Consider the following 12,567-nt stretch of genomic DNA (forward strand, 5'->3'; position numbering starts at 1 on the left):
GTGGTCACTTCAGCTAGTTAGTAAAACTTCATGTTCTTCAATACCTGGAATAATGGTTTTGGACTCTGTGATCACTTGTGCTTTTACTTACTTATTTATAGCACAGTAAAACCTTTGCCCATTATTGGCACCAAGAGTCTTTTGTGATTATCTAGTTGCACACAGTATTAACTTTTCCACCCTACTGACTGTATGTATCTCTTTTGCACACTCCTTTCTGTTTTCAGGTATCCCTAATGATTCTACTATGAAAATAGCAAGTCTTGTGGCTCGCCAGAAAACCAGCAGTAAGCAACGTTTTGCACCTCACAAGACTCAGTCAGCGTGCTTGACCTCCTATTCTAAACTTCCACGACGGAGTAGAACTGCCCCAATACTTCCTGCTATTGTGAAGAGTGAGCTGAAAGACCTGCTCTGGTTTTCCCCAGTCCTTCTGTCCAAATTTGAGCAGGCCTACCGTCAGAGATTCGGCCGAGATTTTCAGTACCTTTGTTATGGCTTTTACTCTATGTTCGAGGTTCTACAGGCAGCATCCGACATAGTCTCTGTGCAGCAGACACGTGCTGGCTCTCTGCTGGTTCTTAAGAACAATTCCAGAGCGATGGAGGATTCAGGTAAGACTTTTATTTAAAATATATGCGTTAACACACTTATCATGTACATCATACACAATGTTATTCAAAGTTGACAGTGGGTAATTTGTTCATGCTTTTTAGAATTTCTCTGGCGGTAATGGTTTTTACCTCGAGTGAAGAACCGGGATAAGGTGTCAAATTTGAATTTACTGGGTAAAAACAGCCTGTATTAATTAGTAAAAATGTTATTATGTGGTGATCATTTACCACTTTTTTGCGTGGCATTTCAATGCTAGCTTAATCTAGTATAAATTACAAGTAACTTCAGTGAAGCTACATGTGTCTTGACTTCACCAGTGAATGGAAATGGCCACTATGAATGTTTCTGCTTCGTGGTATAACTTATGTGGCTAAATTGTGGGCCTGTGTTGAAAAGTTTACACTTTTAGTCACCTGTGTTAGAACGATTTGCTGGTATTTGAATTGCCACCACGTTTATGGCCTCATTCAGAGTTAATCCGAACTACCTGTTAAGAACTCCCGAATCAGGTTGAAGTTGTAAAGAGTTCTTTATTGAAATGAGCTAACACTTGCTCCTACACGGGTCAGAGCGTAAACACCCCAGTCAGTTCGGTGATCAGCAGTCCACTGTCATTCTGACAGTTCCAGCTGGTAACCTCACTGCTGGTATGGTGTCCGCGCAGGGACACTACAATGCGGAACTGGAACGGTGTCCTGGTGGGGACACTTGCATTACAATCATAACACATCTCCTCTCTTAGGGGAGAAAGAGATAAAACGGAAGCGAGGAACAGTAAATGTCTGGGGGGAAACTATTCACAAGCATATTCTTTCAGTTTTGTAGGTCGTTCCAACAACCTTCCTGCTCTGCTTCTGCTGACTGGTTGTTCTGCGTCACGCACAGGTATGGTAGGCAACATGCATCTGATTCTCCCTGCTCTGGCCTGATTGGGTGCACAGGTGTGGTGATGGTTTGTGAGTTGTCGCTTTCCGTCGTGGTGGAAGGTGCAGGCCATTCATCGTCAGACTCGTAGTCTGAGGACTAGTGTTGTGCCATGTTGCTTCTGGGTATTTCAGGAGGGTCTCTAGTTGACTCCTATGGGCGGGAGTGTCTTCTGTGTTTTTGACAGGATGTCTGTAGGCAGAGAAGTGCCACACCTTTCCGTTGCTTAAGAGTGCAGAATTGCAGTACACTTCACGTACAGTTAGGGGGTTGGTGTATCTCTCTTGACTCTTCCCTATGTAGCTACTCTTCCGTACCTTAACAACATCTCCTGCCCTGAGTTCCACGTGTTTGCACCCATGTTTGTTATCATAGATTGTTTGACTCCTTAACTTGGCCTGCATGAGTCTTTCTTTGACTAACTGTGATGACCAGTGCACTCTCCTTGCTGCCTTAACCCAGCCCACAATGTCTTTTGAGTGTAGAGTTCTTCCTCGCATAAGTTCAAATTCACTGTGTCCAGTAGTTTCACATGGTGTGATTCTATATGCCCACACCGTCTTGAGTATCTCCTTTTTCCAGTTTAACTTGTTGGAATTGGCTAGTTGGATTATTCCTTTCAGGACTCTGTTGAACCTTTCCACCGCCCCGTTGCCTGCAGGATGATATATTTGTGAGAAGTTGGCCCGATATGCAACGTTCGCTATTCTAGCGACCGCTATGTATCGTTCCAACGACCCTTATGGTGTTTGGTTGTAAGTCAACCTATAGACCAGCTATCCTAGTAGCGTGGATACGAGCAGTCTAAGGCTAAAGACTCAAGAGGGCGCGTTAAGCCAGCTGTTTACCACACATGTACCCCTTGAACACCCAGTAAAAGGACACCACACAAGTGTTATGAAAATAAACAGTATATTTATTAAGAATCACAACAGCCCTGTACTCTTTATGAGGACAGGGTACTAAGCACAAACCAAATCTCTTTAGCAAATACTTCAAGTGCACAATTAAAACAAGTGTCCGAGGACACGGAAAGTTTAAGGTCTCGGGTGGACCCGATAAGGCAAGTCGGAAGCGAGGGACTCAGGACCCTAGAGTAAGGAGGCTATGCAGGCACCGAAATGCCGAGTTACCTAGCCACGAGGGCTGCGGCTGCACAAGTCTTACAGGCGTCGGGGTCTTCGCTGACGAGCCAGGAGCCGGAAGAAAAGGAGTTGCTGGCCGGCGACCAGTGATGAATAGTTCGTAGAGATCCAAGCCTGGATCAGAGATTGATGATACCTGAAAGCAGAGGGGACCAAGTTCGTACTACTAGCCAGTAGTCAGAGGGTACCAGGAAGGCACCGGTTGGCCGTCACCTCGACCAGGTGAGTGGGCGACGCTAGGCTCTTCAGTCTCACGGACCAGGAGGCGTCGTCGGCGACCACGGTGGAGGTGCGAGCTGTCCCACGAAGGATGATGCTGTCGGCGTCGCTGGGCCCAGGATGGGGCAACAAGCCTTGGCAAATCTCAGGGCCACGTGGTGGGCCTAAGATGGCGTCTTGAGTGGACCAGGAGGGTCCGGGGTGCTTCTCGAAAAGATGGAAGCAAGGGCCAGTCTGGAGCAACCAGACCAGCAGTGTTGATTTCCGGATGTCGTCACAGAAGGGCACAAGCCAGCGGCTAGTGACCAGACAACGTGCTGAGCAGCGAGCAGAAGGGCCCCACGCAGATCGTGGAGATGCTGGGAGACTGCACTTCGGTGCTGGAGCGGCTCAGGGTCGGGGCTTCTCGGACCCCAGAGCACTCACCAGAGAGTTACCTCGATGGTCGTGCTGGTTAAGAAAGCGTGCAGGTTTGGATGATGGCCGGTCCCTCGAGGTCTCGTCGCACCCACAGATCACAGCTGAGCTGATGACGTGGGTAGAGGTCAGAGGTGCCAGGGAAGCCGGTTCTCGTCGAGCTGGGCCGTCGGATTCCTTGAGGAAGGACTTACAGCAAACCGCAGAGTTCTTAGATGGTGCCCGCTGATGCAGGGTGACTACTCCTTAGTCACAAGGGAGAAATCTTGAGAAGAGTCTTGAATGTCCTTTCGTAGAAAGTAGTTCTTGAATCAAAGATGATCTAATTTTGAAGGGTCCCCGCTCCGGCCTTTATTCTAAAGAAAGGGGTGGGTACATGACTAGGTCCTGCCCTAAGGGTGGGACCAGGAAGGGGGGTAGTTACACCCCTCTCCCCTGCCGGACTTTCCCCAGGCCAGGGCTGTCGCCCCTGGAACTGGTTCTAACCGGCAGATGCGTAGTGAGCACCGGGGTGCCACTCCGCAGTCACCTTCTCGCAAAAGCCCTACCTACCCAGAATACACAAACCCTGTCTGGGACGGTGCGAACACCGCCCTCGACAGGAAACCCTTTGTCCAAGCTCTCCTCGCTGGAAGGACTCCCAGCAGCAGGAGGTCAGACTCGTGTCTGTGGTGGCAGCATCCATTTTGTGGAGCTGAGGCTTTAGTTAACTTTAACCGGGGTTCACAGTTACGTACATGTCGTGTCCCTCTAGAAGGGCGGAATGCTAACCTCGTCGCCAGAGTTGGTGAGAGGGCAGCATCCCGATTCGTATGACACCTTACTCGACATGTCTTGATAACGCGACACCGAAGTTACCGATATGGTACGCGTTATCATGGAACAGCCATTGGGTCTTGATTCCGCAAGCTGCAACCGGGCTCGGCTCGGGCCTGAGCTTAGTTCACACGAGCCCATGCACTCTGCCTTCAGGATTGTCAAGGCCTGCCATAGGAGTGACTGATAGGAACTCGAGTGTCCATTGTATGGTTAGATATAGGGCTACTATATCTAAAGCAAAGTGTGTTTACACGACTTCGCCCCAGCTGTCACGCAGCCAGTTGTGTCAAATTTAGGAGGCCAGCCAGGGTGGCATAATACATGCTGCAGCCCCTGGCGGCCCTGGGTACACCTATGCCCTGAGTTACAGGGTCTGATAAGGTGGCCCAGTACCAATTGGTAAATGCACCTAGGGTACATGTCGTAATTTAGAAAGAGAACAGCCAGGCTGTGGGTCTGATTAGCAGGCCCACAGCCAGTGAAAGTCGTAAACCAGTGAAACAAAAGCAAAAAATCTGGGTGATCATAGGATTGCAGACCCTACTCTCCTACAATATTGATGTAGTTTTATGTTCAATGCTAGGCTTTAAGTAATCCTTGAACATTTCTGAGGTGAATTGAACACCATTGTCACTTACTATCTGTTTAGAAAGACCTTCATGTGCAAAGGTGTCCTCCATGAATTGGACTACATTCTGTGTGTCCGTCCTTTTTACAATTTTTATTTCTGGCTATTTGGTGTAGTGATCCATCATGACTATTACATAATACTGTTCTTGATCATCGGAAATAGGCCCCAATATGTTGATTCCTATTCTTTCTCATGGCATGGATGGGCATGGAATAAGGTGTAATGATGGCCTGAAAGTCACTTGAGTTTTATCAGAGTCCATGCACAGTTTGCATTCTCTTACCGTTCTCTCCACATCCAGGCTTACGCCTGGCCACCAATACATGTTTTTGACTCTGCTTTTGGTTTTTGCGATGCCTAGGTGTCCTTCCTGGCATATCTTGAGTAATTTCTCTCTGATGACTGTCGGTGGTACAAACCTTTCACTTCTTACTAGGAAAGCGTCTTCTAGTGAGAAATAATTTTTCACTTTCCAGTAGTGCTTTAGTGGTTCAGCCAGATTATGTTTACTAGGCCAACCCTCTGCCATCATCTGCATTACTTGACTAATGATCTTGTCCCTACTTTGTTCTAAAAGCCACTCTTCTTTTGTAATACCACCCGAACTTGCCAATAAATTTGCTATACAAGATTCATCAATTTCATTTAAATCGGTGTTGTTGGTTGATTCTATTGGTATTCTGCTTAAAAAGTCTGCCACCACATTTTTTACACCTGGGACATATTGTACGTTATACATGTAGTCAAAAAGGCGCATCGAAAGTCTGGTCAATCGGAGGAAGGCTGTATACAACCCTTTTGTCGTGAGTACATTTGTCAAGGGTTTGTGATCTGTACATAGATTAATGATCCTGCCCCAGATATATTGCCTGAAGTGATCTAGGGCCCAAACACACGCTAGTGCTTCGCGCTCTATTACTGAAAACTTTGCTTCTGGTGATGTCAGTGATCATGAGGCAAAAGCAATCGTGTACTCTACTCCTTTGGTGTCCTTCTGAGTGAGTACAGCACCCAATCCTTTATTGCTTGCGTCAGTTGTCACGAAGTTTTGCAGAGAGGGGTCGAACCCCTGAAGGGGTAGTGTCATGCACATGTCTCTTTTGAGATCTTGAAATGTTCATTTGCATTCTTCTGTCCATTCAAATTTGTTTTTGATCTTCAGTTGCTGCCTTAAAGCGTAAGTTTTGAGTGAAAAGTTCTTGATAAACTTAGAGTAGTACTCCACCAACCCAACAAAGGATCTCAGTTCATCTTTGTTGGCGGATACAGGTGTATTTATGGCCTGAATAAGCTTCTTCTTTGAGCTGATTCCTTCACCGGTTATTTGGTGACCAAGATAGATGACCGATGTGCTTGCAAACTTTAATTTGAAATGTTCAGCCACAAGCGCTTTTCATTCAATATCTCAAACTTGATCCACTCGGTTGTCTTACTCTTACTTAGTTTTTCCCATCACAAGGATGTCATCTAGGAAGAGTAATATTCCTGAGACCCCTTCAAAGACATTGTTCATGAGCCTTTAAAAAATTGCGGCCGCAGAGGCCTCACCCGAAAGGCACCCGAGTAAATCTGAAACACCCAAATGGTGTCACGAACGTTGTTAGTGACTTGCTGTCAGGATGTAGCTGTACCTAGTGGTATGCAGATTTTAGGTTGATAGTTGAGATTCACTTGATGCCTTTTGTGGTAGCCAATAACAAACTAGGGCTGGCTCTGATCAGTAGGGCTGAGCCTTGAAAGTACAACAACAAAAAGAAGATTCCAATACTGATATGTTTTTTAGACCAAAGTATTCACCAAAGTACAAACAGTTCAATACCTGGGATGGCTAATAGATAGCTATTTATTCAAAATTAATCAAAAAAATGAACACCGTTTCCATTTTAGTGCGCCATTTCAGATTGTATTCTCCACAGACAATGAAAATTAGGACACAAAAAACTGTAAAAAGTTTCACCATTTCATCACTTCACAGACATATCACATTCAACCACTTTCATTCAAACATCCATAAAATACATATATAGGGGAATGCACACACACTGGGAAAGAGTCAGCTAGTTGAAAAAATAGAGTAGAGGGTCAACTTAGAGATTTGAAAAACAATTCATAAAGGTTGCAGAAATCATAATATATACACCATTATCATTTCATTTTAGTTTTTAGTTGTCAAGAAGAATTTCTAATGTGACAATTAATGGGTGTATAAACACAAACGCTAGTGCCAGCAATTTAAGCACCAGAATAACAAAAGGTGACCCTGCACGGTCTACGCGTTTCGAATCCTTTTTACTACCAGGATTCTCTTCAGGACCATAGAACGCTCTGCAAAGGAGACAAAAAGGGGAAAGAAAAACCAAAGGCCACATCTCAGTAAGTGATTCAATAGGTAAAGTATAAAACCTCAAATGCACTACTACACAAAAACAACCTCAGCGTCTTACCCGTCAGAAGAACAGTGGAAAGTTATTTTAATGAATATGAAGGCTCCTACGTGAAAAATAAACAAAAATGGGAAAGGGGTAAAAAAGGGGATTATTAGTAACATTTCTAATTTGGCCAGTATGGATCTTACACGTGAGGTTAGCCGACGAGATTACCTCAATCGGAGTAGCAAGAGGACCTTTGATGGTGGTGAACCAATCTTCAGTATAGGCGCAGCAAGCGGTGGTAACCTTAACAAACCACAAACACAAGGTTTAAAAGGGAGTCCGCCTTAGTGCTCAATGACAAATACTTAACCGCGTCCAAACAAAAATCACCAGGCATGCTTACCGGGCGGAGAAGGAGTCCGGGTGTAGTTCCGACACACTTGGCTTCTCGTGGTCGCGTCGAGGAATGAATCAACACGCTGACTCTCTGGGGACGGAAGAACCGACAATCGCTGTGTTAGAATTAAATGTCAGCCGTGAATCGGGGTTTGAGCTCGGTAGCGGATGGGAAGGGGATCTTACCGTCGGGATTCCATGAACGGGTACTTCGTCAAACTCTGCAAGCAAATGATTGCGCATGCGCAGCCTTTAGGAAGTCTGGGTAATGTAGTCTTGGCGGTGCGGTAGTCCCAATGGGGGACGCGTGGGTTCGAGTCTGGCCTCACACGAATGCGGAAGCAACTCAAATTGGGCCAAATTGAATAATAATTATTCACGTCCAGTTGGAAACTCCATAATTGATGTAAAACATAGTGGGAATCCAAGGTCATAGACAACAGGTGTAGTGGAAAGTAGAGTGGCTACCTGACAGACGAGGACTTAGAGTTTATAAATTTCGGACAATTCATTTAGACCCGACACGGCCGTGTCGAATTTTACAATAAGAAGGGCTTCCTTCCTAGACAATTTCAAGTCCCAGTCACCTCCACAAGGATCCTTTTCAACTTTAGAGATGACTGCCCATCTCAAGTCATAAATGTGGTGCTGGGATCTGTTCCAATGGTTAACCAGCGGCAGTTTCAACTTTTTGTTTTATTCTAGACTTGTGTTGCGAAATCCTTTTACGGATTTCTTGATTGGTTTTCCCAATATACAGAAGTCCGCATGGACATTTTATTCCATAGACTACGTACTTAATTTGCAGCTACTAAATGTTTCGTGTTTCCACGAAATTCCATTATGTTGGAATAGTGCACCTTCTACAGTTAGATCACAGCAAAGGCATGTCCCACATTTATGATGTCCTGTAATGGGGGTCAAACCCATGAGTTGTCTTAGAGTGGGTTGCACTTCCTTCGGGGGGGGGGCTGCTCCTACTACATAGTTGGCAATGCAGTTCTCTTTTTTAAATGCAAACAGGGGAGAATCTTGTAGACTCTCGTGGAGATTCTTCACCAGATGCCAATTCTGTCCGATTATTTTTTTAAGTTTGTTGGCATTTGGACAATAAGTTGTGACGCATACTTGACGTTTTAGTTGAGGTTTCTTTTTTCGTTCAAGCAGGCTTTCCCTACGGGTCCATCTAGCACGTTTCATTGAATTACGGACCAGCTTTTTAGGGTATCCTCGTTCACACAACTTCTTGACGAGATTACTCGCATGCAGATTGTAATCGTCATTGAAAGAACAATTCCTTCGCACTCGTAGAAATTGGCCGTACGGCAGATTTTCTTTGAGGCTCCTGGGATGGTTACTGGAGAACAGTAAGGCCCTATTTCTATCGGTTGGTTTGGTGAAGAGTGAAGTCGCCAGTTTTCCTTCAGCTGGGAAAACTTCAACATCCAGAAAAGATATTCTACTGTCTGATTGAGTCATACTGAACTGTATATCGATAGTTCTAGCATTTAACCAAATATGGAAAAGTGACTAGTATGTCCCTCCCTGTTGTAAAAGTGACAGTTTCCAATTTTTTGATGAAGTCAGTGGTGTCTTGTAAATAAGAGACTACACGATCCATAAATTGTTTCAGAAAACAGTCCACATACCCTTCCACGCAACAGATCAGGGCTTGATCCATCACCGTTTTTTAGATCACTGCACCATCCTAGTATGTAGCCAGGTTCTGAGCTGGGATGGTGCAGTGAGCTAAAAAATGGTGATGGATCAAGCCCTGAGCATGTTGACTGGGTAGGAGTGTTCTGCTTAATTCAGATACTCTGTCCATCACCACCCCTTTTCTGAATCGTTTGTCCACCATAAGCGTGGAAGGGTATGCTCAGACATGAGTCCCTTGCTCACTGCACGATCAGGGTTCAAGCAAGCCGGGCCGAAGACGGCTGTAATGCCAGAAACCGGTCCCTGGAAGCTTGATTCCTTTCCAGTAAAATAATTGGCTTGGTAGTTTGGTCTGCCCTGTTCCCATGATGCACTGGGCCAGGGACAGACTAATTTGCATGTAGCCAGGTTCTGAGCTGGGATGTTGCAGTGAGCCAAAAAACGGTGATGGATCAAGCCCTGATCTCTTGACTGGGTAGGAGTGTTCTGCTTAATTCAGATACTCTGTCCATCACCACCCCTTTTCTGAATCAACTATGTAGTAAGAGCAGCCCCCCTGAAGGAAGTGCAACCCTCTCTAAGACAACTCTTTGACCCCCATTACAGGACATCATAAATGTGGGACATGCCTTTGCAGTGATCTCACTGTAGAAGGTGCACTATTCCAACATAATGGAATTTCGTGGAAACACGAAACATTTAGTAACTGCAAATCTAAGTACGTAGTCTATGGAATAAAATGTCCATGCGGACTTCTGTATATTGGGAAAACCAACCAAGAAATCAGTCAAAGGATTTCGCAACACAAGTCTAGAATAAAACAAAAAGTTGAAACTGCCCCGCTGGTTAACCTTTGAAACAGATCCCAGCACCACATTTATGACTTGAGATGGACAGTCATCTTGAAAAGGATCCTCGTGGAGGTGACTGGGACTTGAAATTGTCTAGAAGGGAAGCCCTTCTTATTGTAAAATTCGACACGGCCGTGTCGGGTCTAAATGAATTGTCCGAAATTTACAAACTCTAAGTCCTCGTCTGTCAGGTAGCCACTCTATTTCCACTACACCTGTTGTCCATGACCTTGGATTCCCACTATGTTTTACATCAATTATGGAGTTTCCAACTGGACGTGAATAATTATTATTCTATTTGGCCCAATTTGAGTTGCTTCCGCATTCGTGTGAGGCCAGACTCGAACCCACGCGTCCCCCATTGGGACTACCGCACCCCCAGGACTACATTACCCAGACTTCCTAAAGGCTGCGCATGCACAATCATTTGCTTGCAGCGTTTGACGAAGTACCCGTTCATGGAATCCTGACGGTAAGATCCCCTTCCCATCCGCTACCGAGCTCCAACCCCGATTCACGGCTGACATTTTATTCTAACACGGCGATTGTCGGTTTTTCCGTCCCCAGAGAGTCAGCGTGTTGATTCACCACGACGCGACCACGAGAAGCCAAGTGTGTCGGAACTACACCCGGACTCCTTCTCCGCCCGGTAAGCATGCCTGGTGGTTTTTGTTTGGACGCGGTTAAATATTTGTCATTGAGCACTAAGGCGGACTCCCTTTTAAACCTTGTGTTTGTGGTTTGTTAAGGTTACCACCGCTTGCTGCGCCTATACTGAAGATTGGTTCTGTAGTAGGGGATCTCTGTGTTTAGTCATAATCTAGTGAATAGTCCCGTCGATGTGCGTGGACCCCGGCAATCAAAAATAATCTCTTAAGTTGTCAAATCATGCAGAAACTGCAAAGACACTTAAGAGAGAATTTAAAGACAAATAATGCAGCCTATATCCAAGGCTACACTGTCCAGTACTTCAACTAGAAATTCCACCAAACAACACCACACACAACACAGCCTGCCCAGTTTCTACCATAGAGAAACTTGCCTCCACCAGTAAAAGACTCTGGAATGATAGAGAGGAAGGCATGGACAGACAAGCCCCATAGACTGCCATTATGTGCCTTTAAGAGAACTTTCCAGAACTTTCTCCCAGCATTCATAGCAGGTCCCTCTTACTTTCAGTTATTTTTTCCGGCTCCTGCTAACAGGACCCTGGCATTGAGCTCTCCCTTGTTTCAAGGGTTTATTGGATTTTTGTCACTTTTTTGGATACAAGTGTTTGAGTATATCTTTCTTGGTGCTTCTCTTATCTCCTGTGTGTTGGTTCTGGCTTTTTAGGGCTCTAAAATGCCTGGTCTTTTCGACAAGTGCCCAGCATGTGGAAGGAAGAAGACCAAAAGTGATCCACACAACGTCTGCATCGTCTGTCTCCCTGACACACATGTCCCTGAAGACTGTGACATCTGCCAGCAATTTTCAGCAAGGACCCTGAGGGACAGGCTGAAGATTAGGCTTCAAGGCCTTGAAGAGAGACGACTGCAGGCTGCAGGTGGGTCTGGGCAGGCTGGGAAGGTTCCCTCTGCCTCTGCTGAGGCCTCTGGGGGGCTCCCCAGAGGCAGGAAGGCCAGCAAACGGTCCCGGTCTCCGTCGGCGTCGATTGCATCGACGACGTCGAGAGGGATGACGACGGTGTGTTCCCCATCTCTCCGGGTCGAGACGGCGTGAAGATTCGACATCGAAGGGCCTGGATAGGCCGCCGTCGAAACCACAGTCGACTGCATCGTCGACGTCGGAGTCGACCTATCGACGTCGAAAACGGAGCGACAGGCATCGGCGCTCGCCGTCGAGACGACACCGCCGATCGCCATCGAGATAACAGTCGCCGTCATGGGGCTCCTCTCGTCGTGGAGGAAGAGATCAACGTCGCGGAAGCGGCGTTCGACGCCCGAGTCGCGGAGCCAGCGTTCGACACCGGAAAAGCGACGCTCAGCGTCGAGAAGGAAGAGATCGGAGTCTAGGAGTCGCTCCACCTCTCCTAAGCGGCGCAAGAGAAGTTCTGGTGCCAGAAGTCAGGATGGATCTAGTGGAGGACGCAAGAGAAAGCGATCGCCTGCTGAAGGGGCTGGGTCACAGTCCCCTTCGCTGAAGGAGTCGCCGGGCTCGGTGTACTCTGTGGTGTACACGCCAACTCGGCCTAGGTCGCCCCCTCCTCCAGTACCTAAGGAGGACCCTCCCACCAACCCTCCACTTCCGCCAGGACGATTACTACCACCACTTCCACCGCATGGGCCTGCCCCTCGGTCGGTGATACCTCCGGTCCCTCCGCCGAGGTCAAACGTCATTACCTCCTCTGCCGACACCTCCTAAGGGGACCCCGAAACCTAGACCCCAGGAGGAACCGAGGAAGGCGCCCCCACGGAAACCTGTGGAGCGTCCACGGGCCGGGAGATCACGCTCTTGCTCTAGGAGGAAGGAGCGATCGCGCCAAAGGTCGTCCTCGCGGTCGAGACACCGCCCTAGGA

The 12,567-nt window shown here is 46.9% G+C and overlaps 1 protein-coding gene across 2 annotated transcripts in view; it reads left to right on the top strand.

Moving 5' to 3' along the window:
• Positions 1-231: 231 nt before the first annotated feature.
• Positions 232-12,567, top strand: part of TDRD5 (tudor domain containing 5) — a 1,550,608-nt gene continuing 1,538,272 nt past the window's right edge. For both annotated transcript variants that reach the window (XM_086955296.1, XM_086955303.1), the window contains exon 1: positions 232-614. In XM_086955296.1, coding sequence (XP_086811422.1) covers positions 248-614 — 367 coding nt within the window. In that variant the 5' untranslated portion in view covers positions 232-247. The remainder of the gene's footprint in view (positions 615-12,567) is intronic.

Source organism: Lissotriton vulgaris, chromosome 1_1 (assembly GCF_964263255.1).
Source record: "Lissotriton vulgaris chromosome 1_1, aLisVul1.2, whole genome shotgun sequence".
Lineage (NCBI taxonomy): Eukaryota > Metazoa > Chordata > Amphibia > Caudata > Salamandridae > Lissotriton > Lissotriton vulgaris.